Consider the following 27,903-nt stretch of genomic DNA (forward strand, 5'->3'; position numbering starts at 1 on the left):
AGAAATTGGACAAAATGTAACATTGATACATACACAGCATGTGCATGTTTCTATGTATGCAGTCATTTTATGGATGAACACAGCTGGGAGCAGCTATAGAAGCTTGTGCAATTCAACAACAGCCATGCAGCAAATAGAAAGCTCTTTGATTTTGCTTTTACTCAAACTGTGTGACAGATAATTTCCCACTGAACAGCTATATGACACACTGCTCTGCAATGCACTGTGAGGTCTAACAGTGCAATCCAACACAACGGTGCCTTAAAAAGAGAGTGAGTAAATTGCATACTCACAACACAGTGCAAACCTGTTGCTAATAATACCTCAAGCCTTCACATAGTGTTAGATATGCTTGAGAAAAGAGCAGAACAGTGGTGCAGTGTCACCTAACAGCAAGGAGATTCCTGGTTTGAACCGCTTCGTCAGCTGGGGCCTTTCTGCCTTGAGCACCCCCACTTACCCACTCACCAGTGCAAACCTAAGCTGGGCAAGCAGTTAAGAAAATGGATGGATGCTTTAAAAAGTCTCCTTCAGGCATCTTTTAGTAGGATTTTTTACCTTTCGAGATGAAAAAATAGGACGAAAAATGTTTTTCCCCCGGTTTACTATAGCATCCAATATTTCTCCTCATTCAGTCAAAGTCAGCCCTCACTGTTGGAGTATTTGCATTGCTGACTTCAGATTTAGGTAACACACTTATGAAGTTGACTTTGGTTAATGCTAATATTACACAGTGCTGTGCAAAAGTCATGAGCCATCCCTTGTGTCTTTATTTGGGGAAATGGGTGAAGAGATTAATTGAAAAATGTGTAAGCATAAATGGAAATACAGTATATAAGGCAAAAACACAGTTTGAACAATTCTATTAAGCTTGAAAGTCACTGTGTGGTATGACCACCTTTATTATTCAGTATAGTCTGAACTCTCTTAGGCAGCTTTCTTGTAATTTCTTTAGGTAGTCTTCAGGAATAGTTCTCCAGGCTTCTTGAAGACATTCAAAGCTCTTCTTTGGATGTTGGCTGTCTTTTGTTCTGCTCTTGACCCCACACTGCTTCCAAAAATGTTAAGGTCCAGTCTCTGTGGAGGCCAATCCATGACTGATGGTGTTGTAATTGTGTGTTTTTCTATCTACTTATGGTTTTACTGCATTGGAAGTGTGTTTGGGATCACTGTCATGCTGCAAAATGAAGCTGTTGCCAATCAGACACTTTCATCCTGAGGGCCAGATGCATCTTTCAGGTCCTGTTTCAGGTCTCTGCTGGGTTTTTTTCTGTTTCTTCGTGCATATTAAATACTATCAGACTATCAGGTACAAGGACTGGATTGAAAACGAGTGAAAAATCAGCCAATGTCCAAAGAAGAACTTTGACAGAACTTCTGAAAGCTTGAAGAACAAATCTTTAAGACCACTTCAAAAATGGCAAGAAAGTCTGGCTACTTGCAAGGAAAATTACAAAGAAATAAGGGTATCTTAAGACATTCGCACTATATCTCCAACTCACGGGTGCACAATTTTAAGTTTCATTTTTGACCAACATAGAAAAACAGTGCATTAGCAGTGTTTAGCAAAGATAACAATCCATAGTTTCTAAAACCTCTGAATTCTACACAGTGGAAGCAAAGGTATCCAGCTAAAGTTACCCAGCAAAAAAATCCCAGCAAAACAGGAGTAGAGTCAACCTACTAACACTGAGAGGTGGTCTGACGTTAACATGGAGCTATTTCTTTAAAGATATACAAAACATACAAGATGCAGTTTTACATTTAGTCTCTGAAAAACACACATGATCTAAACTGAATGGGACTTTCTCAGGTACTTCACTAACTAAATAAGCATAAGCTCGTTCTAATTGCCCCTTGTGACCGTCAGCATGCAGTTCCCCTACAGACCTCCTTTCCTACCCCCACAACTTTTTGTAAACGCTGATGGAAGAAAACTTGCACATTTTATTATTATTTTATTATTGCACATTATCTTCCACACCAGCACTCCGTCGGTTTCCTGAAGTGATGCCATAGTGACCAGACGCTGGTGTTATCTGCCTTGCAGGCTGTATTTCGGCAGCACTGTGCAGTGGCGCACTGTTTTTTTTGTTGTTTTTTTGTTTGGCGGAGTCACAGCGAGGCGGAGCCACCCGATTGGCTGGACTGCAGGGCGGAAGTGCGTCTGGTGTCCCAGCTGTGCTGAAAACAAAACAAGACAAGCTGCGACTGGTGAGTGCTCGAAACGCAGAGGGGTGTCTTCTCCCTGGCGTTAAATAGCATCCGAATAGATCCGCGCACACCGTGTCCGTGAGGCGGCCGTTGTGTTCAGCGCGTGTAAACCGCTTGTTTTGTTGTCAGCAGTGGACACAGAGATGTGTGGCTGTCCTTGCGCTGAGCTCACGTGTGAGCTGTTGTTATGTAACACAGGCTGAGCCGAGCGTGCGGATACTACAGCCAGCCTGAGCTGTTGTTGTGCTGCACTGATGTTGCACAGCTACACAGTCGCTTTTCTTTACTGCTAATAAAACGTGATGTCAATCGTTTTTCTTTTCTTTTAAGCCGATGATGACCTGCAAATGCTCGTAAATGCAGCGCTTTCTACACCGCTGCAATCAAACACGGAGCAATTCCGGTGATGATGAGCCCACCACGAATTTATGCTGCTAGACGTAAAGGGGGGGGGAAATCAACCTAGTGATGTTTTATAGCGCTAAAGCTATTGTGGATTTACTTTGTGATTGTTGCGAGGAGGTGGTGGGGTCCTTTCTTTGTTTGTGTTTTTTGTCCCATGTCTTTAAAAATGTGGTTATGACTGCTACTTTGGTCTACTGAAATGGACCTCAGTCATCATGCCTGAGATGGTTGGGGAGGTATAGTTCATAATGCTGCTGATACACAAACAGGTAACAAATTACTAGAAACACATATAACTGCATTATTAAGTCCCTCCGGAGCGGTTTCACTTTGCAACTCATTCTCCAAATGAAGCCACAAACCATTCTTTCAATAGATACTTCCATATTTGGCAATTTAATGGTGCTCTCGTGACTGCAGGGTTTGGCACATCATTTATGTCTTCCTCAAACCATAAGAGAACCCGCCCATAAAGAAAGAAAGCAATTTTGTATTGATTTGCAGGGACAGGTGGACCCCAGCTGTCCTAGCAGAATGCCCACTGCTGCACTAATGATTACATAATTATAAGAGTAGAAATATATGAAATAAAAAGGGAACAATGGCGTGTCGTTTAGTGGCAAGTCCAGCAAAGTAACAACCTGCAAATACACTATTTCCATTAGACTTTCCCAATGAATGGTTTGACTTGTTGTTTTCTTTACACCTTGAATATTTACACTCACGGGCACTTTATTAGGAACATCTTGGTAGTCCTGGATTGGACACCCTTTTGTTTTCAAAACTGCCTTCATTTTTCATGGCACAGGTTCACCCAGGTGTGCTGTGGTGTTTAAACAATAAAAGCTACTGAGGGGCCCAAAGTGTGCCAAGAAAATCCTCCACACCTTTACACCACCAGCAGTGGTCTAAGTGTTTGATTTGATTTCAAATGTTGCAGGAAAAATGGGCAATCATGAGACCAGACAACATTTTTCCAGTTTTCTACTTTTCAGTTTTGGTGACCTTGTATGAACTGTAGTCTTAGTATCCTGTTCTTAGCTAACAGCAGTGTCATCCAGTGTAGTTTCTGCAGATTCATTCAGAGATGCTCTTCTACACATCTTGGTTGTAATGAGTAGTTATTTAAAGTTTCTGTTGCTTTTTTATCAGCTCAAAGTCAGTCTACCCACTCTCCTCTGGCATCATAACCCATTCCTTAGAGATGGTTGTGAGAAAATCCCAGTAGATCAGCACTTTCTGAAATACTGGGACCAGTCGATGTGACTGCATTTAAAGTCACTGAAGTCACATTTCTTACCCTTTCTGATGCTCAGTTAAAACTTCAACAGGAATACATCTACATGCCTAAATGTACTGTGTGATTGGCTGATTAGATATTTGCATTAACAAGAGGTTTGGCATGTGTGCCTGCTGGCCAGCGAGTGAAGATGCTGATAATCAATTAGAAAAGTACATCGGACGTTTCTGTTGTTTCATATAAACCTCTAGCCTGCGCTTTAAACCTGCAATTTAACATGACAAGTCATCCAAAGAGTTTAACTGGTCACTAACATTTCCATTCTTTTCCAGCACCATGATGGATGAGCTGGTGCAGGACCTGGTATCTGCACTGGAGCAGACCTCAGAACAGAATAAGCTAGGAGAGCTGTGGGAGGAAATGGTACTGAGTCCTCTGCAGCAACGCCGTCAGATCCGCCGTCGCAGAGGCCGTAAGCGTTTTCGCGAGTCCACCCTCTACCCGATAGAGCACAGGCGATGCTGGATCGAGGCATCCGAGTCCAGCTTGGACGAGGCTAAAGAATACAGGGAGAACATCACTACTTCTGTGGCCAATTGCAGTGACTCTGACGATATGACCGCATCCACCCGATGGCCGTCCCTCATGAGAGGCTCAGTCAGGGCGAGGCAGTCCTCCTGGCCAGAGTCCGACTCCTTCACTGAGAATAACCCCGGACGTCCACTCAGGAGGCGGAGGAAAGTTAAACGCATGACCTCAAATGTAACCGTCAGACTGCAGTCCACTTTAAAAGGTTCTGGCTTGGACAGGAAACAGAGGAATAGGCCTTCTAAGGTGCGGCATCTGTCAGGATCAAAGAAGCGGTCTGGTGGTTGGATGGGAGCAGACAGAAAGACTGAAAGAGCCAGACTGATGGGAAAGGAGTGCTGGGAGAGAAAGAAAGAGCACAGAGATGCTGCAGACGAGAACATGTCTGATGGGTAATTTTTTACATTTTCTTCTTTCTTTGAGGTAAACCCAACTTTTGGCCTCCTCAACCCAACATTAAGAGTCGTATTAAGCACTTTGGACTCATTAATTGTGAAAAATAACATTTTCAGCTTTTCGAACCCAACATTTAATTTACAGTTGTGCAGCGAGCAAAATGTTAACCCTGCCCTTGTTTAAAGAGTCTCAATTTAAATCATGCTGAAAAAGAAGCTCAAAACTCTAAAAGCCCCTTTTACCCTTTAAACTGAAAGTTACCAAGGCAGTTAAACCCATAACATAAAAGTCATGGGCATAACTACTATCAGACAGAAGCAATTAAACAAGGCGACATTTAGGATGATCTATAATGCCTGTCTCCATCTAGCCAGTTGTCAATATTCAGCATGTCCTCAACTAAACCGAAAAAAATGTATCACAATCATGCCACTCCGCTTTAAAGTATTGAGTTGACATTAAAAATGAATGATAGAGTCTCTTCATCCTCATCTCGTATAGCTGAAATGATCATCAGGGAGGGATCTTTGATAGTTATGCCTCCGGGCATCTGCCAGCTCATTATTTTCTTTCAAGAAATATTGTCACAAATAAATGAGTGACTTGGCGTGGTATTGATTTGTTTTGAAATGAATTCCTGTCTTGGGCTGGGTAATTAAAGCTGTGCCTGTCCCACAGTCCCAGAGTGCACCGTCTTGTGCGCATTTTATTTAGCAAAACTAAATGTGGCTGTAACTGGCAGCAGAGAGGGACATTATATTACTACAGTAAAGAAAACATTACCATATGTTGCTTTAGCTTAAGCCCAAAAACTACCAATGACCTCAATTTAAGTTTCATTCACCGCTCTCTGTTAAATATACACATTTAATAGTACTGTGTGTTGAGAAGTAAATAAAACAATTAGATTATTTCTCCTTGTTTTGTACATTTAAGAGGCGTTAACATGTACAGAGGTAGTTTTTGTATCTATAAATGCACCTATGCATCTGTAAATTTCTTTGCATTAGATTTTTATATATGCTTCAACTTAATTCCATATTACATTATGGTTATTTATCTTGCAGTAGTAGGTACTATACATCCATATATCATATATAACATGTTCGTTTTCAGAGAGGTCGTGCCACTTATGATCCAAACTCTAAGCCTTTATAAGATGTAACTGAGTAGGTCATTAAGAACTGAAAGCATCCCCATGCAGATGCCCTGCTATAAAAGCCCAGTGTGTAACATGTTTGTTTTTACTGGGTTTTAACATGCGAGTCTGCAAGGATTGATTTGCTTTTGGACTGAGCCTCTAGTGGCCACTAGGGGGACTGCAGTTTTAGGTCCTTACAAAGTGGCTTCACTTTTCAGGCCCCAAGGTTGCTTTTTTTTTTTACTTTGAAGATCATAGTTGCACAAACTAAACAAGGTGACACCTGAAAAACTGCTTGTGATTATAGCTAAAATGAGATAGTCTCTTAGTACCCCTAAACAAAATGGTACAAGGCTATGAAAGCCTAGTTTGTTTAATGACTGATTTTTACTCTAATAGATGCACGTCTTCAGTATCTAGGCAGTGGTGCATGTCGGTGGCATTTATTTGTCATAATAGAAGTGTTTTTTGAGTACACCATGTCGTGCTCGGACTTCTGAATTTTAACATTTGAATACAATAGCAGAGAGTAGAGAGTATTCAGGAAGCAGATTCAGACACGGACCTTGACTCAGGAGGCAGTAGCTGATATACACACACCCTATCCCATTTCTGTACATTATAGTCATTGGGTTGTCAGGGATATAATGCTACAATACAGTTATAATACACAAATGCTTCTCAGTGCTGGTCAGATACACAGGAACAGAGTCGGTTTTTTGAAGCGTCGTACATCCTGTTTACCATTTCTAATGCCATCCAGTGGACTTTCATAACATATTTCCTTTGCTGATCTCATTGTCTGTTGATCACATAAAACATGTGTGAAGAAGACATTTGAGGGAACCCATAATGGGACGGAGAGAAGGCTTTACATCTTCAGGTTTAATTTGTGCTGACCTCCCTAGCCCCTAAACGGTACTTGTTTTCTTACTTTATGGAAAAATCAATAGCCGTTCTGACAGAAAACAGCTCCGGAGAAGAAATAAATGGGAGCACCATGGCACGCTGTCAATCATTTCTCACTTGCACAACGCCACCACTGTTGATTGCTGCTCAGTAGACTGCCACACTGTACTGAGGGCTGAACAATCTAATGGTTAAGTCCTGGCAGAGGCAAAAGGATATGAACAAATGGCAGCGGTGATGAGGGGTTGACAGTGGTACAGCGGCTATATTTATGCTCTGAGAGTGTACGGTCCATTTGATGTCAGACACTCATGACATTCTTGTAATGTCTTTTGAGTCACTTGGACTTTTTTCTTCTTTCAGTTTTGATTCATTCCTTTAACCTTTTTCATTTGGAGCCTCTGGTCTTCTAAGATCTCCCTCATCTCAAGGTCACTCGGCTTGTGTGCACACCGAGCAGGGCTTTGCCTTCAGCCACCCAAGTGCAAGGAGAGCACATGTTGGTAGCTCCAGTTGGGCTCCACATCCTTGATTAGACGTGGCTCAGCCTGCTGGCAGTGAGGCCACCTGGCACCCAGGCTGTCCCAGCAAGCAGGCCTCACCTGTGGGTAGTTGCTGTCCCGGGCTCGGCCTTGGTCTCCAGCTGTGTGCTGCTTCTGGTGTTGTTGATTTCATCCCTGGCATCAAAAGCAAACAAAATCTACTGTGGGCACTTCTCTCTTACTGATATCATTTACATTTTAAAAACTCAGTGAGGAGGGCTTTTTTTGGGGGGGGGGGGGGGCAGCACGGCATCTGCAGAAGTTAATTTTCATAAATCTCTGAGACTAATCCAATTACTGCAGCTCAGGGAGGGTGGGATAACCTTATAATCAGACACCCATGGAAGAGGGCATGGATTTGGGTTGGGGCGGCTTGTTTGAAGAGCCCACAGATCCATTGTTATCAGCACTTTGCCCCCCTCCGACTCTGCCTCTTCTTTATTCCTCTGCAGAATGAGCCCAGGCTCAATAAATGGCGGCTTGCCTGTAATCTCTGTGCAAACTGGTCTGCCTCTCCCAGGAGCTGAGGATTATAGCCTAATGATTAGTGCTCATCTGGATACTGTGTTTTGCTTCAACTCTTTGGATTGTAATAAGACAATACAGCTGTGAGGGAAGCTAAGTCCATTTCTAAGTGCTGGAATGCAGTTTTTTAATTTCGTTTTGCCCTTGTCTTTGTTTTTTCTGGGCATATTTATTCTAATTATGGTATTTATTACAGAAAAGTATTGTTACATTTGATCAGATAAGCTGCAGTTTCATGGAAGGATTTTCTTGCTGCATGCAGCGAGACAAAACCAAGTTTGCTCAAAACGTTTGTCAACTTTTCTCAACAAAGGTCAAAGAAGAAAGAAGAGGTGTTTCTTTTGGTCCCAAGAAAAATGGGGACCTCAATTATTTATAACATTAATTAGAGTACTTAATGGAAACGGTCTCACATCGGCCCTATGCTGCTTCAAGCGACATCACATTACACCTTTAATACGGATAAATACTTAATGGGAGTCTCTAATTAATTGTTTATACTTGTGATTCTTTTTCAAACTTTGCACAAAATCCCACAATATGAAGCAAAACAGATTTCTTATTTGAAAATGGGAAAGAACATCCTGAGAAATTCCTGTGAAAGGTAATAGACCAGAGCATAAAAGGGGGGGGGGGGGGAATGCAGGTGTTGGCTGTTGTAGAGCTTTAGGCAGTGTCCTCCTCTGATGTTGTGTGCTCCAGATGCCAGCTGATATGTCCAGAGGTGGGGTACAGCTGAGGAGAGGCCGGGGGAATCGGTGAGGAGAGAAGGTTGAAGGGGAGGGACGGTTTAGGACTGCTGGGTTAGGGCAGACATCTTCCAGATTCTCTGGAGAGGCCTGTTCCCTCTCACATCTGCTTCCTGTGGATGTTAGGGAAGAAGCTGCAGGACCATCTGGCTAGGGAGGCAGGCAGGCTGGATGGGCATTTTCCTGATCCTGTCATCACTGACAGGCTTCTGCAATATGGCAAAGCACCATATCAGCGCATATCCGACCCTCCAGCTCTCTCCTACAAGCAAGGTCAGCGTTGATAAACAGGAAGCAAAATGCAAGCTGGTCAAGAGAATTAAGCGCCTTTTCTTTCAAAAAGTTGCATGAATACCAATTTGACTAATTAAATGGATAAACCAGTGTGTGGCGCTCAAGCTGATGATGATATATCAAATATATGCCAAAATATATATTTCCTTTAAAAAAAGTGGTCAAACAGAAGCTAATTAAAACAATTAGTACTGTGGCTGTTGGAAACTGGTGTGTGTGTGTGTTAGAAACCAGTCACCCAGGCTTACTGGTATTCAGAACAGTACATGCAGCGTGTAGTTAATCAATAAACCCATGTGCTACATGTATTTAAAAACAACGGCAGAAAAAATGGCCTCTTTCTTCATCTCTTACTGCTCCTTCCTTATCCTCTGACCTTGAACTGTCTGGAGGTCCCAGTTTGAGGAGGATGAAATGTGAAAAAGAAAGAAAAGCCACAGTTATTTGGGTGAGGGGCAGGGGGCACAGAGGGTGTGGAGGGAGCGTAACGGGGGTTGCCCCGAGGACGTGGGGAGGACCGGCAACGGAGCGGTCTGTGCAGAGGCAGCCCACGCAGCAGATGTCGGCCAGTTGTCGAGGCGGCACGTCTGTGGGTCGATCCGCGTGTGGGGCACACCCAGAGGGAGGGGCGGACAGGGGAATGCGTTTCGCTCTCCTGTCATCCTCCACAACGCAGGCCAGATTAGATTGGAGCTGACAGCGGAGGATATTCAATTAGATTGTTCATGTCACTCAGTGGCTTCGATCAGAGTCTCTCCTGATGCCTTTGTGTTTGCTATCACAACAAGGGAGATCACAGCACGCTCTGTCTCTTTGTGTCATTTCCATTTATGTCGACCTCTAGATCCAGACTTCTTCATTATTTCTATTATTGAATGTTGCATGTTAGATACTGACATTACAGGAGATATTCCATTTTTGGATTTTCATTGTTCACTTTTCAGATGCTATAGCATTGCCTGACCTAAAGAATCTACGACGTGACAAATCAAAGTGCAGTTCCCGATCCTCAGATTTTTATTGATATTGACGTTAAAGGAGTTTCAATGGGAATCATTCACATGTGATGTTTTTTCTCTTTGCAGGGAAACCAGCAGCACATGCAGCAGCGACCCTGGTCTGTTCACCAATGATGAAGGAGGACAAGGTATTAAGAGACAAATATGTATTATTAACATGGATTCAAACTAGAACGATGACGAGCTGTCATATTTGGACAATACCCTGCTCGGCTATGAGGGAATGCTGGGGCTAGAGAAGGCGGTTTAGATACAATGGGCCGGTTGCTGGGCACCCAGGCGACTCTAATAAGACGTTGTCATGTCGTGTTAATGAGCGCCGAAGCCTTTGCTAATCTCATTAGCCGTGGTGGGGCCAGGCGGCCTCTGATTTAACAGTTGTCACTACACCTTGACTGTGAGAGGCATGGTTCCTGTGTACGCTTTGCTGAGTGACAGGTCTGAGAAGAGCTCGCCGTCTGGGGAAAAGCCCGGTGCTGTCTGGTAATGCGTAGTTAAAGGAGTAGTTCACCCCGCAGCTTGTAGGATGCTAAAAATGTGCAGTGACTTAGCTTCTCTCAGACATCAACACAGCGTTAAATGAGAGTTATTGTAGCTTATGTCTAATATTTACTTAATGTTTTCAACAAATTGCTTGACAATCTTCATTATTGTCAGAGTGATTTGCTAACTGATGGAAGATCTTCCCTTCCCCTCTGTGCAGGTGATGACGAACAGAGTGACTGGTTCTTCGAGGGGGATTGTGGAGTTGGGACGGGTGTGGCTGGCCTGCTGCCCAGCTGGGACTCTGACAGCCAGCTTCCCCTTGAGGACAACCATTCCTCAGCCGCCTTTCTGCAACCTGCACGACTCTCTGACCGAGGTTGCAAAGAGCAATTCTGTCTTCTAGATATAGTATTAGATTTTGAAACGCTCGAGTCTGCATCTTTATCACTGCAATAAAGCGCTGTTGAATATTTGACTGGTACCACGTCAGTATGTAGCGTTGGTCCGCAAATCACTACCTTGGCTTACAGGAGACACTTGAGTTGTCCTATAAATTCTTTTGCTTGTTTAAAAAAAGAAGAATGCTATAAAATCAGAATTTTTGATTATATTGTTAGTGTAACCAATTCAGTTTTTCCTTTATTCATGTTTTTGCTAAACCATAAAGTGTTGTTTTTTTTGTGCCATTGCAGGGTATCATTCACGTCTTAAACGACTGGCTGGCTCTGCTGCATGCTGCGTCAGGAGGGATAGGAGGCGGCCTCCCAGCAAGGTTAAAGAAAGCTTGAATTTCCCTCTTCAATAATTACCGTTGCACAGTTTTCGTGTTTTGTTTCTTATTGTACATCTTTGATTCGTTTTTCATAGGCCAGCAGCATGCCAGTGTTTGTAGAGCGACTGAGACACTTTTCCCAGGATCCTTACCAAAGAGAGTACGAAAGTTTTTAAAACTATCTTAGAAACATAACTCTTAGACATCAACTGTATTTGTTTCCATGATCGTTTTTTCTTTATCTCCTCTAGCTTTTGGTTGCCTTCTGTTGGAAAACGAGACCGAAGCCAGGTGTGCAAGAATAACACATTTTTTTTAGCTTTATTATGTTTGTTTTTTTTAAATAAACTGCATATTCTAAATATTATTGATTCTTTCATTTTTACAGATGAACCCTTTGTGCCCATTACCAGTGTGTCCTATTGACATGGTGCCAGAGAGCCCCCATCTCAGATGTTCCTCCTCGGTCTTCAGAAACCGGTAGTTGATGCTGTTCACACGCCTGCACCATTCAGTCCTTTTAATCAGAGCTCAATATATTGATGGGGGAGTCAATGACCAGCTCACTTAAGTGAATCAGTTACAGAGCGTTAATTGGAGTGATTTCTGTTCAGATGAGACTCTGTGTGTTAACCTTCTCCTTCCTTATTAAAATGACCGTGTGTGTGCGTGTGTGTGTGTGTGTGTGTGTGTGTGCGTGTGTGTGTGCGTGTGTGTGTGTGTGTGTGTGTGTGTGTGTGTGTGTGTGTGTGTGTGTGTGTGTGCGTGCGTGCGTGTGTGTGTGTGTGTCAGGAAACAACTGTTTTCCCTCTTGTGCCTGACAATTCACTGAATTCATTTCATGCTTCAAAGCTGCAATATTCACATTGTAACTACTCTAGAAGGAAATTTAATCGTCATTCGATGCTTCATGTAAACTATTGGCAGTGACGTGTAGGACTCAGAGGTACACATACTGTAACTACTGTGTTTACATATATTCTTCAAATATATTACTACGTAATGCATTTGAGCCATTCCTCATTCTGTTATATTTTTCTAGAAAATGGGAAATGCGTGTAGAGATTTATTGAAACATTATGAAAATACAGTATATAAGGTAAAAACAGTCTGTACAATTCGAACAAGCTTCAAAGTCAATTTTTGATGTGTGTGTGTTCAACACAGCCTGAACTCTATTAGGCAGCTTTCTGAAGACTACTTTAAGTAGTCTTCAGGAGTAGTTCTCCAGGCTTCCTGAAGGAAATTCAAAGCTCTTCTTTGGATGTTGGCTGCCTTTTGTTCTCACACTACCTCAATAATGTTGAGGTCTGGGCTCTGGGGAGGCCAATCCATGACTGATAGTTTTTCTATCCAGGTATTCTTTAACTGGATTTAAGTGTGTTTGGAATCATTGTCAAGCTGAAAAATTAAGCTGTTGCCAATCAAATGCTTTTCCAGATGGCACTGTGTGGTGGCTCAAAAAAAGGAGGACCCACTGCACATCATGCTGTTTTGTTTTGGCTGAAAGAATCTTGTGCAAAAATACAATTTATATCTTTCAAACCGTGTTATCTTTGGCAATTTCCATAGAATTGGCTACAGAAATAGGAAAAATTGTGTTTTTACAACAGGCTGCTTGTAACAAAGTGCCTAAAGAAGCAATTTAAAATGGTTTCTTTGCTAAGTTGTCTGTTATGCGTAGACAAAAAACTGGTTCATCTTTTCAAATAGGTGCATTTTTATGCTTGAATGATTCATAGGACAGTATTATTTGGCCTAACTAGCAAAAAACATTCCTTTGGAAATGGTTGGGTACAAGGACTGGACTGAAAATGAGTGAAAAAGCAGAAATCCTGGAGAAATCCTGCTTACTATATAGCTGGGCCTTTTTTCCTTTTACGCTTTGCAACAGATAACTTTTTGGCAAATGAAATGAAATTCTGGTAACTAATACTATTTTGATGATGATGATTTATATAAATAAAAAACCCGACGTAAGTATGAGAAATGTATTTGGAGGAGTTGTACTGTGTAAACCCCAAACAGATGGGGTGTGCAGTTCTATGCAGTAAACTTCAGAAATGTGGAATCTGCCCCCCAACCCCCAAAAAAAAAAAGAAGATTTTCATAAAATTAGGGAAAAGTAATGAACTATTAAGGTGAGAAAATAATGTTAAAGTTTAATCCCAAACAAAACATTGCCTGTTTTGGCCTAAAGTCTGAGCTAAACTTACAATAACATGCAGGTGGTGCTCTGCGTCACTTTAAATCGTTTTCAAGGTCAGCGTTTGCAAATGGAGAAATGCTACGTGTTGACATAGTTGTAATGCAGATTAATATGCTGGCATTTCTGGGACTGCACGGAAACATTTAAAAAGGTTTATCCAGGAGATGTTTGTCAAAGCATCACATCGCTCCCAGTCATCCCAGAAACTGTTGGATCTGCATGGGGGACTACTGAGAAGCCGAGCAGCCCTCTTGGCTTCGAGACTGTGGGACTCCTCATTGTATTGTTTTCACTCTGCCTATTTATGGCGCATTCTTAATTTTGTTTCACACGCACTCCTTTCCTCCCGCTCTCTTGGGTTATTTCACAGAGCGCTCCGTGGCTCCTTGATGAGGGGCAGAAACACGGCTGCTATGAAAAGCCCCCGACTTCTTAAGGCTTTCTTTCTAAACTGGCCCTTTCTTCTCCACCTGAAAGGTTCCTTCAGATTCTAGTTTAAGGCATTGTGAATACTAATTTCTCTCTATTAAAAAGCCCTCATATCCCTGCCATGCTCTCATTTGAATGACAGACTCAGGGGAGACCTCTTAATTCCTTTATAGTGGGATTCAAGACCCTTCACTTCAAAAAGTATAAATCATACTCCCAAATGAATGAGGGAGAGGGGGATTGACGAGAGGGGCTTCTGATGTGTCCCATTGGACGGCACGAGCTGAATCCATCTCCCCAAGCTGCTCAATTCCGCTCTCCAGCGAGATGGCAGCTTTGTCCCGATGACCCAGCTTTGCACACATTGCACCCATTTGGGTACTTTAGACTTTCTCCACAATGCTCTTGCATACAAACAGTTAGAAATGTTGTTCGGCATGACAACGAGAGCCGTCGCTCGTGGCCGTTCTCGACAAACTTTAGACAAACCGTCAGTTTGTGATTCGCATAATTTGTTTTGTAACTCTCACCTGTGTTATAAGTTTCCAGCGCTCAGCCCCCATACCGCACGCGTGACTTTTCTTTGTTTAGACACCCTTGAGAGAAAGTGAATTCTCCGTGGCCAGAGTTTGAGCATTTAATCTTGTGCTGTATTGTTGGGATGATATTGTGATTTTTGTTGTACGCAAGCCGACAGCAGCAATCACACATTTGATATTAAGTGATAAAGGCTGCGTAAGGTTGCATGCCATTTATCCTCGCATCTGCGCGTGAATGGGCGCAATGCTTTGTGGGATTTTGGCTGTAATGCTCTGAGCCGCGTTAAAATGCACAACCATCTCCCACCTGAGCCAGGCGGCAGCAGCTTTTATCTATTGACTTATTTATTCCTAAATGACACTTGTGCTGTGAGATAAATCATAGTCTTATGCCATCCCTATCCCAGTTTTCTTTTTAATTGTGAGATCACAGTGTCAGCAGTTAGTATATTGGTGTGAGTGGCCTATTGATTATTGATTTGGAGCTATTGATTATGTTCCCTGGAGACCCTAATCCTTTCTGATTCATTTGAATGCCTCTATTAATCTTGAGATCCTGCTCACACCTGAAGCGCCATGTAACCTAATGAAAATAGATGGCCATTTTGTAACAGCGGCCTTTCACTCCTCTTTTGATTTATTATTTTTAATTGATATATTTGCTTTTGGATGTGGGCGCCAAAATTACAATTGACCCTGTGTCAGTGCTGTTTTACCCCGCTCTCTTAGAGACTGCACTGCATTTAAAAGTGTCTCATGTGACCTGAAAAAAATCTATTTTGGACACTTTTTCCCCCTCAGTGTCCTTGTGGTAGAATTTAGTAGTTGCCGACCATCTCTGTTACTTTGTACTTGTTTTCTCTTTGCTCATTACCTCTGAGTCAATCTTTGCTTTCTCATTACAGTTTCAGTAAATGTAGGCCGTCATCTGTCAAGCTGTTAAAGCTGATGAAGAAACAGATGTTAAATAATAACACTGTTGTGCTTTTTTTAAGCATTTCTCTCAGTTTTGCAGTGAGCCATGTAAAAGGCTTATACAAAGCCTTTGGTTTCTGCTCTGAGATGAATGGTAGTGTTTTTCCTTGGTTAATGAGGCAGCTGATGGTATTCTCATGTTTGATTAGTATTGTGCTGAGTGGCTCACTGGGCCCCTGGCGGACTAGAAGTGACTCTGCATCTTAGCTCTCTGTAACGCCGGGGTGGGCGGGCGGGCGCTTGAGGAGGGGGCCAACATGTCTCGGCCTCAGCGCGAGGAGAAAAGAGATGGAGGGATGGACCACCACACATTAAGACCAAATGCATCAGGGTATTACTTTTAATACCGCGGGCGTGCCTTGTGAAATAATGCGACGTTTAAATGTGGATCGATTTTAGAATTAAAAAGTTAGTTTGCAAAGATTTACTGTGAGGAGTTCAATGCCTGAGCTCTTTATCAGGGGCGCAAATGGCTGGTTATGTGCTGTCCGACAGAGGTACGATTGAGGGATCGATAGGCGCGTGATTTACTAACTGGAGTACAGGTAATCAATAAGTATAAAAGTAAATGAAATATGCATTACTGGGATTTTATTAGAGAGGGGTAGCAGGGAGAGAATAACGGTCAGGCCATTTATTTTTATATCTATTGATTATACAACATAGAGACTTCGCTCAAAGCATGCTCCGCACAGCTCTCAACGCCCAGCGCCTGCACACCCGTCATGTGATTTATGGGTGCTGAGGTCATGGAACACGCCGCAGTTAAAAGGCTGGTCTGACGGGGCCTCATTGTAGCATGTGCCTGTTAGGGTTGAGCTTTAGGTAGCCACAGTCTTGGTTTGTACCAGCTAAAAAAGAGAGGGAGATCTTTTATGCATCCTTGTTGTTGAGCTGCCATGAATTCATTTTTACATTTTTATCCATATTTTCATAAAGGATGCTTATCATTCTTTATGGTGCTAAATTAGCTCAAATATTTAAGTCTGTCAGCGTCTCTTATCAGGGTTCACTCATCCTCTCTCTGCTCTACACAAACACTCGCACTGCCCTGATCACATCAGCTGCTGCCAACCCCCTTGTGATGGAACAGACCTTGACCTTAACTTTACATCTCAGAAGTCAGGGCTATTAAGCTCATGGGGGAGCTTTTCCTATTTCAGGGCCCCTGACATATGACACACAGGAGGCACAGAGCAGGTGTAATTTGTTTATGTGAACTCTGCGATGACTCGGGCGCTCGCACCCCAGCATCTCACATTATTCTTGTGAAAATATACATTAATGAAGAAAAATTAACACACGGCAAAGTTGTATTGAGGTGAAACGCGAAGCTGCAGCGTTTGCAAATGTGCAGCGGTTGCATTTATCGACTTTTGCGAAACTATTAAATTTCTTCATGTTTATGTGTTTATTCTAGGTCGGAGCTGCATCATAATATTGTGAGTAATGTGTTGTTTTTTTCCCTCTCTGTGTCTCACTCAGACAGACTAGTTTCACTCCAGGACTGCTGTTCACAGGAGACGTGAGGAAGCGGAGGGAAACCGAAGCTGTGTCCATCACTTCATCAGGTAACACTCGCCACCCCAGTTTAGCACGTGACACAGCTCAGAGAATGAGGTAAAAGTATCATGTTTGAATTGCAAAAACTTTATACCTTTGCGTTTTGTTTGTTTTTTAGCCATGCTGCGAGTAAAGCTACTTCGATGTCACTGCACCTCAATAATGAACTCTAATTACTTAATTGATGCCCTCACTTTTCCTCCAGTTCCAAAAAGATTTGTTTAAATTTAGTGATTTAGTGAATGATTCAGGAGTTAAATGTAGCATTCAAAATGGTGATAGGTGATTTTTTTAACTATTTTCCTTTCTATAACACCTTTAGTTTGTAAGTTTTGCCTCTGTATAAAACCATGGTAGATTTTCTTTTATACAGTCAGTATGTAACATATATGGTTGAAGTCCGTTTTAATAGGAATTAGAGCCATTTTTACCCCTCAGCTGTAAAAGGCTGATGGGGTATAGCCATCATGCTGCTGGGCGGGCGAGTCGGGGGTGTGGACACCTAAGTTTGTAAATGCGATACCTCGAGAATGAGGTGACATAGGAGCTCCAAATACAATAGACGTAGCTCCTAAAAATGTCAGACCTCAGTTTGAATCTCAGTGACCTTGGCCTCAAGTTTAAGGTTGGAGGTCAAGATTTCTGGAATTTTCAAGTTGATACCACAAGTGCATTTACTAAATACTCTGGATGATTTTGAATCTTCAAGGTCACAGTAACATTTTCTAAAAATCTTCTGAATATGATCACTTGAGAACAAGATGATGCTGGATTTTGAAATTGATGCCATGGGTATCTATTTTCATGCATAGTCCCTCATTTTCAGAGGCTTTCAGACTATTTGTACAATTACCAAGTTGTTTCATGGCCAAACGAGGCATGTTCCCTTCTGTTTTTTTATGACATCTTAAGTAGATAAAAGATCTGAGGTTTATTCCAAGGGTCAGATTTACTAACATGTTGCACCAGCCAAAATTACTTTTGGTACTACAAGGAAAGTGCGGTGACAAGATTCCATGTAAGAGGTGAGAATTCAGAAATTTAAAAACAGACGTGAATGCAGAGAGACCCACAAACAAGAAGCAAAGCAGAACATCTCATTGGAGGAAACAGCATTTGGTGCTGTCTATGGTTTCTACACTTCAGGCAGTTAGTGTCTGCTGCAGCTTTTCAGCCATGCATTAAAAACAGTCCTTTAAAATTGAAAGTCATGTTAGTTTGTAGAGCTTGCAGAGAACCTCTGAATGCTTCAGCTTTAACGTGACTTTACAAGGTGAGAGCATTAAAAAGTGCATCATTGCATAGGAGTCAGATTTTCAGGGGGATAATAATACTGAGCCTGGTTCTTTTATTTCTGAAGTAATTCTGTTATTGTGTGTTATTTATGGTTTCTAAAGGAAAGTATGTTTAGAATTGCCCCAAAATCCCTCACTTGTAGGAAAAGCATTTGACAAACTTTTCATTTCAATGTGGCGGGGGGCTAATAATTTTCTCCTCATCTCTACATCTATACCCCCTTTTATATTTGACTGCATTTACTTATGTACTCATGAGCTGTGTTTTCCAGTGTCACAGTTGCCTTACACTCCGAGCAGCCAGCGTTGCGTGTGTGCTTAGACCAGTGGAGCTGCCTTTTTTCATTAGACTGATGGCTCGGGGCCTTTTGTCTTTGCTGGATTGAAATCTGAATTGGTTTGTCCACCTTTTCTTCTCGCGTCCCCTCTGTGTGCTCCACTCCTGCAGCTGCTGTTTGTCATTTAAATAACAAATGCTGGTGGTTCTCTGATTTAGTGAGGGGTGCAGGCCTCTGATGTATATTAATATTGCTCCACAGTGCACTGTACCAGGGTCCATCATTCATTTGGATAAAAGAGGTGGAATTTAAAAACAGCCACTGCTTTACATGGATACAGATTGCATCCATTTATTGCAACGAGTGATGGAGGGGCCAGCGACTCCGTCCTTCACCTCCCAAGTGCTAAACTGCTTCACATAAAAGTTAAAAAAAAAAAAAGGACGGACCCCTGGCCCCTAAGGCCCTCTGATACTCAGCATGCGGAACGAGGGGCATACCTTGTTTGTCAAAGGTTAACAGGCCCACGGTCTACTGTAGTCATTCTTCATATGTTATTGTAATGTAATCTTTGTGTAAAAATGATCATAAAGCTTTTTTAAAAATATATATATATATATTTATCATCTTAAATAAATATATTTATCATCTTATATGTAAAAGACAGAAGTAGAGTCCCTGATATGCACATCCCCCTCAGCCCTGTTCAGAGTGTTTTCCTGCTTCTTGAGTCTAGTGCCCCCTGTCCACCATGATTTATCATGCATCCCATGTCATCCAATGTCAGTTTCTGCAGCTGCAACTGCTCTGTATAAATCTTTACTTTGGCAGCCTGCTGCACCATGTCTCTCCTCAGTAATCTCACCTCCCACCAGGAGATGCACATTCACCCTGACAAGCTTTCACACGCTCTGTGTAAAAATTTTTGGTTTGCTGCCGTTGTGACACGAGCGCGTATAGATTCGGTGATTTATCGAGCAGAAGCGCTGTCTGGTAAACATCTTGTTTGCATGGAAAGATTGTTTACTGCATTCAGTAAAAAGCGCAGCACGGCTCGCCGTGTTGCGTTTAGTGAACACGACAGCTGAGTCTTCGAGTTAGCCAGAGGAAGTGGATTGCTGTATGTGTTAGTGGCTGATTTGAAACTCTGTAATCAGGAGTGAAAATAGTCTGCGACTGAAGGTATCCTCCAGGACTCTATAGGGAATCACTGAGGTGGTACCCAGCTGTTGCTTTGTCTTCTTTCTTTAACCTTTTAGCACCTTCACGGCAGTGCTTGAAGCCTGTTGTGGAAAAAAAAAAGACAACAACTTATCAAGCCAGGTATCTGTTTGGATTAGATGACCACTCGATTTCTCAGCCTTAAATTGACCATTTTCTACTTTTCTCACCACCTCCATCCACCCAGAAATCCAACCGAGCCCCTACTAGATTTGGAATAAAGAAAACCTTCTTTCTGCTCTATAGGATTTGAAAAGTATTTTTAAAAAAGTGATTACAAAAATGCAAAATCAAAGTTTGCAATTATAAATGTATTAATAATTGCATTGGCTTTTATTAGCGAATTGTGCATTTTAGCACATGGCGCTCATTGATGGTGAATTAGTATGAAGAGCATGTACACGCTACACAATTGGGGGATTATTTGTGAGTCAAGAGATGAATCAAGAAGTGTAAAGATCTTGATGGAATTTAATATCCTTGGCTGGCCTGACACACAGACTAATTAATTATTGCAATTTTACTCCTCCCCTGCTGTCTCGCACAATGCCCTTCATCTTTATCTCTATAAAGTCGATGCTAGTTTAAAAAAAAGCCTTAATTTCTGTAGTGTGTTAGACGTCAGGAAGATTTTGTCTAAATAAGTGCGGTTGAAGTCAGTTTGCGCTTAACCTTGTCAGACCGCTTGTTATCTTTATATGTTGGTAAGTACCACATGTGGGTGTCCATGTGGAGGCCTGCCCCACGGTCAGCTTTGCTGCCTCTCCTCTCCCCCTCTGTCTTCATGTGTCTCCTTGCCTGAGCGAGACGGCTGCGTGACAGATCACCTGCATTGGAGGCCCGCCGTGTTCCTGCCCGGTCCGGCCCCCTCTCATTAATGCCCAGGCTGGTGCGAGGGCCGTATGGCAGCACAAGACAAATAACGCTACCACTCAGCCATCACTTCTGCTGACAGAAATGCAGCCCACCGCACTATTTCGCCCTCTCCGGCTCCACTCCACACCCTGCTCTTGTCCTTCAACCCCCCCTCCGTCTCCACCTGCACCTGCCTGCACGGCTCTACCAAACTTTCATGGCGTGCTTTTTTCTTTTTTTCAACTGTTGCTGGAGGCCCAGCTTAACACTGAAACCCACATGAGTTGATGTGCTATAACCACAAACCTGCTGCGGCTGTAACCTCTCTGATTGTTTTTCTTTTTTTTGTATTCTTTCATTCTTCTGGAGGTAGATTTACCCGGCTAGACTGTCAGGTGCTTCTTGTTTGTGTGCAACCCTTCTCACCAGGAGGTCTGATTTGAACGTCCCTTTTATTTTTTATTTTCTTTTGCAAAAAGAGCAGTGTGTGTGTGTGTGTGTTAGTACACGGAAGAGAGAGAGAAACACAAAGGCTAATCATTAAAGAGCTATTCAGCCCTGTTCATTTAAGTGTGGGAATCAGCAGGCCCATTACTGTCAATGTGTAATTAGCTGATTAATAAAGGGGGGAAGGGGAGTGCTCCAGGAAGGCCTGCAATGATTGTTTTTAGAGAGCATCACATGAGAGCTTATTAAGATGGTAAGATGGTTCCATTCAACTTCCCATTATCGTCCACAATAAATGTATGTACTGTAATTCTCCCATTGACTGAAAACCTTTGCATTGTAATGTCTTTATTGACCTTGATGTAAAACCAGTTGAGTGCAGCTGGTAATCTTTTATTCATCATTTTTAGATTACCTTGTAATCACATTAATACACTAAGATGCTAAACCTGTATCTCTTCACATGGTACACTTTGGATGCTATTTTTATATTATTATATGAAAAGTATAGTTGCTACAAAGACGACATGTTGTCAGCATGTTTTGGACCTCCATCGTGCACTAAATGCACTAAATGTTGTCAGTGGTGACAGCTCTGGGTTGCAAAGTTTACCATGCGCTCTTTACTGTTGAGTTAATACATTCAAAATGGGATTTGGCATTTTTTTGGTAGAAATAAGCAGGGCTTAGTAAACATGTTGATTTAGATAGTGTTAAACCTGTGTATTCTCACTGAGTACTTTAATAGGTATAGTTGTTAATATGATTTTAAATGCAAATCAGCCAATCACATGGCTGCAACTCAATGCGTTTAGGTATTAAAATGTGATCGAGATGACCTGGTTAACTTTAAACCGAGCATCAGAATAGGGAAAAAAGGTGATTTCAGTGATTTTGAATGTGGTATGGTTTTTGACATGAGTCAGGCTGGTTTGACTATTTCAGAAATATTTGTTCCCACATATCCATCTCTATGGTTCACAGAGAATTGTTAAAAACGAGAAAATATCCAGGTCAGTGGGGGAAAATGCCTCCTCGATGGCAGACTGTTTTGAGCTAATAGGAAGGTGCCAGTAACTCAAATAATCACTTGGTTCAACCAAGGTAGCAGAAAAGCATCTCTGAATGCACAACGCTGGACCTTGAAGCTACACTGGGCGCTACTCCTGTCAGCTAAAAACAGGAAACTGAGGCAATAGTTTGCACAGGCTCACCAAAAGTGGACAATAGGAGATTGGAAAAACATTTCCTGATCTGATGAGTCTCCATTTCTGCTGCAGCATTCAGCTGATAGGGTCAGAATTTAGTGTAAACAACAACATGAAAGCATGGCGCAATCCTGCCCTGTATTAACAGTTGAGCATTGTTTAAATGCCACAGGCCACCTGAGTATTGCTGCTCACCATGCCTATCCCTTCTTGACCCCAGTGTACCCATTGTCTGATGTTTGCTTCCTGCAGGGTAACGCACAATGTCACAAAACCTCAAATCAACTCAAACTGGTTTCTTGAACATGTCCTCAAATGGCCTCAACAGTCACCAGATCTCAATCGAGTGCACCTCTGGGATGTGATGGAGTGGGAGATTTGCATCATGGATGTGCAGTCGACAAATCTGCAGCAGCTGTGTGACGCTGTCATATCAATATTTATACACAATCATACTGTGAGTTTGAACTGAACTAAAGTTTTTCAGCGTAAGCATTTATTATGTTGTTTTTGTAGCATTTTCAGTTAAAGACTAAATAATTGGCAAAACACTTTATTCTATTTTGTTTTTAAATTTTATACAGTATTTATTTTTGTTCTATATCTAAAACTATATCTATAACCTACCAAAGCAGTGATTTATAAAAGGAAGCAAGATAATTTATCAGTTGATATGAAGAAAAATATTGTAGTTTTTATGCCATCTAATGGACTAGCTCATTTAATCTGAAGTAAAACTTTGAATTCAGGACTTACATTTCAGGATTTCCACATAAAAACACACATATATTAAAGATCGGAGCACTTCCTCCACCACTGCATTCAATGTAATTGGCTGAATATGAGAAACATGAAGACTGATTATTCCACCAGCAGGAATGTTCCAACTTTAAAGCGTTTTAAAATAGTAGTATTAACGTATGAAATGGTAGTTTTAAAAATATTTATTTATTTAAATGTTTGCTGATTTGATTGGAAATACAAATGTGCATACTCCTCAGCAGCAATCAGTCATCATTCCCTCAGGAAATATTAATCATTTACCTTAACCTAAACATGACCTTGACTTTGAGTTAGTATCTGGTGTGTCTTATGCATTTTAACATACTCAGACTTAAGTGTTTCCTGCTGTTTTTTCCTATTTGTCCAGTAAGAAATCCCCTGAATTTTGATCAAGTCCTCTGACTATGTTTAACCCGAATGTTTGTGTTGAACCTCAGCAACAGTTAGTCATCATTCCCTCAAGAAATATTAATCAATTATCTTGGCTGCTGGATCAGTTTGGAGAAGAAGTCATCTGGAAAGAGCCACAAGCAGATATAAGGAGAACGAGCAAAAGCACATACCAGTGAATGCTGTAATGCCTAATCCTTTGAGACAGCCCCGAGCCACAATGTCACTTCTAGTTCCCTTGTCCTATGTTATGGGACTGCCTGGCAAATGTCTTGTGTGACCGCCGCTAACTTTTTTTTTTTTGGTGGGGAGGGTGGGCGGAGATCAGGAGAGATTTATTTATCAAAGTGAAGTAGGAAAAGCAGGAAGGCATGTTAGCGAGTGCAATTGTTTTAGAGTTCCTCTGTTTTCCACGAAAATTGGTCCCGGCTCTCTTTCTGATATTTCTCTTCACTCGCGGCGAGAAAAAAGCTTTTAAGGTGCACGAGATCAAGAGAAAATGGGATCCTTTAAAAAGGAAGGTCATCAGCGAGATGTGAAGTGTGATGAATTAAGAGTTCAGAAACACAATCAAACCACCATAAGAGAAGCACAGATAGGTTTCGTTTTTTAATAACGTCTACAGTCATATGGGGGTGAAGCGGGTTTGCCTCACGTGACCCAAAATTAATATTTAACCTATTAGAAGAGGATTGCTTCAAAGTTTTATTTCCATCTACCTAAACCAGGGAGCGATCTGTGAGTCATGTACTAAATTTAATCATTTTTGAGAGGCTTGAAACAGTGAAGGGCAATGTGATTTATTTATCTTTTTGTTTGCTCTCAGTGTTTGGTTACATGTCCAGAATATGATATGTGCTTTTCTTTTTTTTTCTCTCTCCTCCTCTGCAGCTTACAACCCTTTTTACCTGGATCACCAGAGAGAAGAGGCACAAGGGCCCGGTAACACCTCAGCCCTCGAAGCTGTGGGACCAAGCGTACCTGCTTCACAATCCTCCACTTGTGCTCAGCCTGAGAGTTTATCTTTGCTCCAGTAGGACTGAATGGGACTCGAGAAGTACCATCTGAAGTCTGGAGGAAAGTGACAAAAAGAAGCTATTGTGCCAAGGAATGAAAAAGGCTTGAACTCCTATTGCTGCACAAACTTTATAACAAAGAAGTAAAAAAATACAAAGCAAATCATTAGTCTTCAAATCAGCATGTTACTGCTAGATCCAGTCCTTCCAGGTAGTATATTAAGCATGACAAATGTTAATGCAATCAAGCCTTGTTAAGCCCTCTGCCATCTCTTCAAGGAAGAAGGCAGCTTCAAGAGGCTCCTCGTTTCACTCTAGACTCGGCAGCTCCTCCTGTTTCCAAACAGAGTTTCCAGGCCACCTGCTACCGCACAATCCAACAATTATGTCCACTCTAGTTGCACGGCATTTGTCAGCAGGAACCCTGGGAAGGATGGTCAGGTGAGGATGGGTGGGCTAAGGGAGGGGGGCAGTCTGCTCTATTCTAGTGTGGCTGTCCGAGACAGACGAGCATCACAATGTTTAGCTACCACATGCTGCTACAGGGTTCACAGAGGCGACCACCGGTAGCGAGCCGCACAAAGTACAGGCCTCCTATTAGCATGGATTTGAAAAGCTACAGTTGGTACAAAGGTGCTCATTAGCACAACACAGAGGGAGTGTAGTAGCGGTCCTCGGAGGGCCGCCTCTGTTCTCTCCAGGTTACCTTCTATATTCAAATTTTGCCCAAATGTATTTAAAGTTCAAGGCCAGCTGCAGATCTGTTTGAACAGCCTGTTTTTCAGCTGTGCTGGATGGGCTGCTTTTGGAGCTGTTTAGAAGGAGCGCAGAGGCGAACGGAGAGAAGTGGAGAAGCTCTAGGAGACGGGAGTGGACATCCGTGCGCGCTGTATTTTCACCTCCCCTTAGGATATGGATTCCCCCACCTCCCGCAGCATCAGATGCATTAAAAGATCAATCGCAGCATACAGAGAGATCAAAAATATTCATACTAGCCAAGATGGTAAACAACCAGTTTATTTTTCAGAAAAAGAAAATACTGTGAGATACATGACAAACCATAAAGATACAGCCTGACTCCATTTAATAGTGTTAAAAATGCATTTTACACGGAAATTCTCACCTGAATTGAAATATTATTTTGAATGTTTTTTTAAAGGAAAGTTTAATGAATCTAAAGAAGTTACCAGGTATGCACTTTCTCTACTGATTACAAGATATCTTCTTAGTAAAGTGAAGTGCATAATCATCAGCTTCATAACGCGTCTTTTTCCGGCACTTTAAAGCCTTATTTAAGGGAAGAATCGCATTTAATAGAATGAGATTTGCCAATTAACATGAGTTATATGTCTGCAATAATCCATCTGAGAAGGCTTTATGTGATCATGTTGGAGGGGGATGACATTTATAAATGCTGTGTGTGCACACTAGTCTAAATGGATGCCTCACACAAGACATCCTGCCACAGAAATCAGTCAAAGTGCAGAGACCAGCCCACCCCTTTCCCCGTCTACTGCTGCTGCTTTTCCTTCTGCAGCTTCAGTCTGCCAGTTGTAACCAGGCCAGGTGGGAGTGCTTACGGTATACGTCTGATTAATAGGAATAAGAATAATTAGACCAAAAAAACAATAACGTGATGTGTTCTTCCCCTCAGCTTGTTGACAGGTATTGACCGTGCAGTGTTTTAAGGAGAGCTTTGCGCTGTTGTTTTATCCAACAGTATGTGTTTTGGTGCCAGGGCTCTGACAGGGGAGGAAGATGCATCAGGTCCGATACAGTTCCATTAGTAGGAGGGAGGAACACCTTACATGCCACCATGGCAATTAACAGTCACTATAATGACATCTCAGCCAGACCTTATGCCACGAAATGAATTTCCAATGGCTAGGAAATGGTGGAATGGCATCCGTGCAGCCAGTCAATTGTCCTGTTACAGTTAAGGAATCCAGCAGGCTAGTACCACTCATATTTCATCCCAGGTAAAGATTACCTGTCAGACCCATGGGAGATGTATTGATCTGTTTTCCTTTTTCCGCCAGCAATCACCTGACAAAGGCACCTAGGAGGCGAATGAATGAGTGATGCCTGGTCTGTCTGCTTCGGCGTGGTGGCTTCTAGTGTCCACTGATGGGTGGAGAGGTGATGAGGAAGAGGAGAGATAATGCAGTCATAAACTCTGTTTGAACCTCCTCTGTATGCATGCATGGCAGCCCCTTTGAGTCGAGGGTCACAGGTCAACAGGGAATTTGCTTTTTTTTCTCTCCCCCCCCCTCCGCACCTTGCTTGTCGGTAGCATTACTTCTTGCTGTGTCCACCGATGATAGAAAGACATGCAAAAGAGGCCCTCTGGTTCCTGCTGACAAATGCATGTTGCGAATCAACGTAGTTCAGCTCACTCTGGATTTCAAAAGCGATCCTTTTGGATCCGGTCGCCCTTTTAGCGACGTAATCCGGCCTTGCGTGGTCCTGCGATGATCACAGTGGCAACGATCGACGTATTTGACCATTACAGTATGTTCCCTTGGCAGCTAAAAAGTATTAAGATATTTACCTTGTTTAGTAGAATGTCAGAGTTGATATTATCCATGAAGCCATGCGTTTAAATTTGCTCTGCATAAAATGTGTAGTACTTATGATGTGATAATTATAGCTCCATTAATTAAGGATTTAGGTGCAAGAACATTTAATTCATAAATGCAATTTCTCGATAGATAGTACACTAGATATGTCTCTCTAATTTTTTTTTTTTTTTTTACTATCACATTTTTAATTTCATTTACAGGGATTTAAATATATCTAGCTGATATCAGGGGCCCAAGGCAGCTATCCACATTTGATACGTAGTGAAAATAGCATCTTATCTCATAGGCTGTTATCTTTATGTTTAATAGCAGTGGGGGCATGCCTAATTGCTTTGCAAATGATCTGAAGAGGATTACTCCACCCTTAGAAAGCCTGCACCATGTCGCTAGATCTTAGAGAGACATTACAATAGTAAAGTTCAATCAAATCTGAAGTGCAGCTCTGTGTTTGTGTTAAAGTACATTCTGGGAACAGCTGGGAACACTCTGCAATGGAGGAAACTTTGCGTAACAACATCATAGACTAATCAGGATGATGGATGTTTTAGGAAGGTGTAATTCCACTAATGTAATTTGTGTATTTTTCAAGTGATAGTGGGATTTTTAAGGACATCTTGCCTTTATGCCATAAGTGATATATGTGATATATTTATTCTTCCATGTCAGTATCAAATCCATTTTGAATACTGAATTTGTGTGCAATAAATACGTCTTGGTGATCAACATTTTTTGTGGGATTTTTTTGTGAAAATTGTGGCCTGAGATTTGAGATGAAGGTTGCTTGATATGCAAATATTTACCGACTGATGTAGAAAATCTGCAAGATGGAAACA

The 27,903-nt window shown here is 41.9% G+C and overlaps 1 protein-coding gene across 1 annotated transcript; it reads left to right on the forward strand.

Moving 5' to 3' along the window:
• Nucleotides 1–2,092: 2,092 nt before the first annotated feature.
• On the forward strand, nt 2,093–27,795 carry LOC113012062 (G patch domain-containing protein 2-like). Its single transcript, XM_026152010.1, has 10 exons — nt 2,093–2,214; nt 4,192–4,839; nt 10,089–10,150; nt 10,726–10,884; nt 11,201–11,280; nt 11,376–11,440; nt 11,532–11,571; nt 11,669–11,760; nt 16,918–17,003; nt 24,364–27,795. The coding sequence occupies exons 2-10, from the start codon at nt 4,196–4,198 to the stop codon at nt 24,507–24,509; spliced, it is 1,374 nt and encodes a 457-aa protein (XP_026007795.1). The 5' UTR covers nt 2,093–2,214; nt 4,192–4,195; the 3' UTR covers nt 24,510–27,795.
• Nucleotides 27,796–27,903: the final 108 nt, after the last annotated feature.

This window comes from Astatotilapia calliptera, chromosome 19 (assembly GCF_900246225.1).
Source record: "Astatotilapia calliptera chromosome 19, fAstCal1.2, whole genome shotgun sequence".
Classification (NCBI taxonomy): Eukaryota; Metazoa; Chordata; class Actinopteri; order Cichliformes; family Cichlidae; genus Astatotilapia; species Astatotilapia calliptera.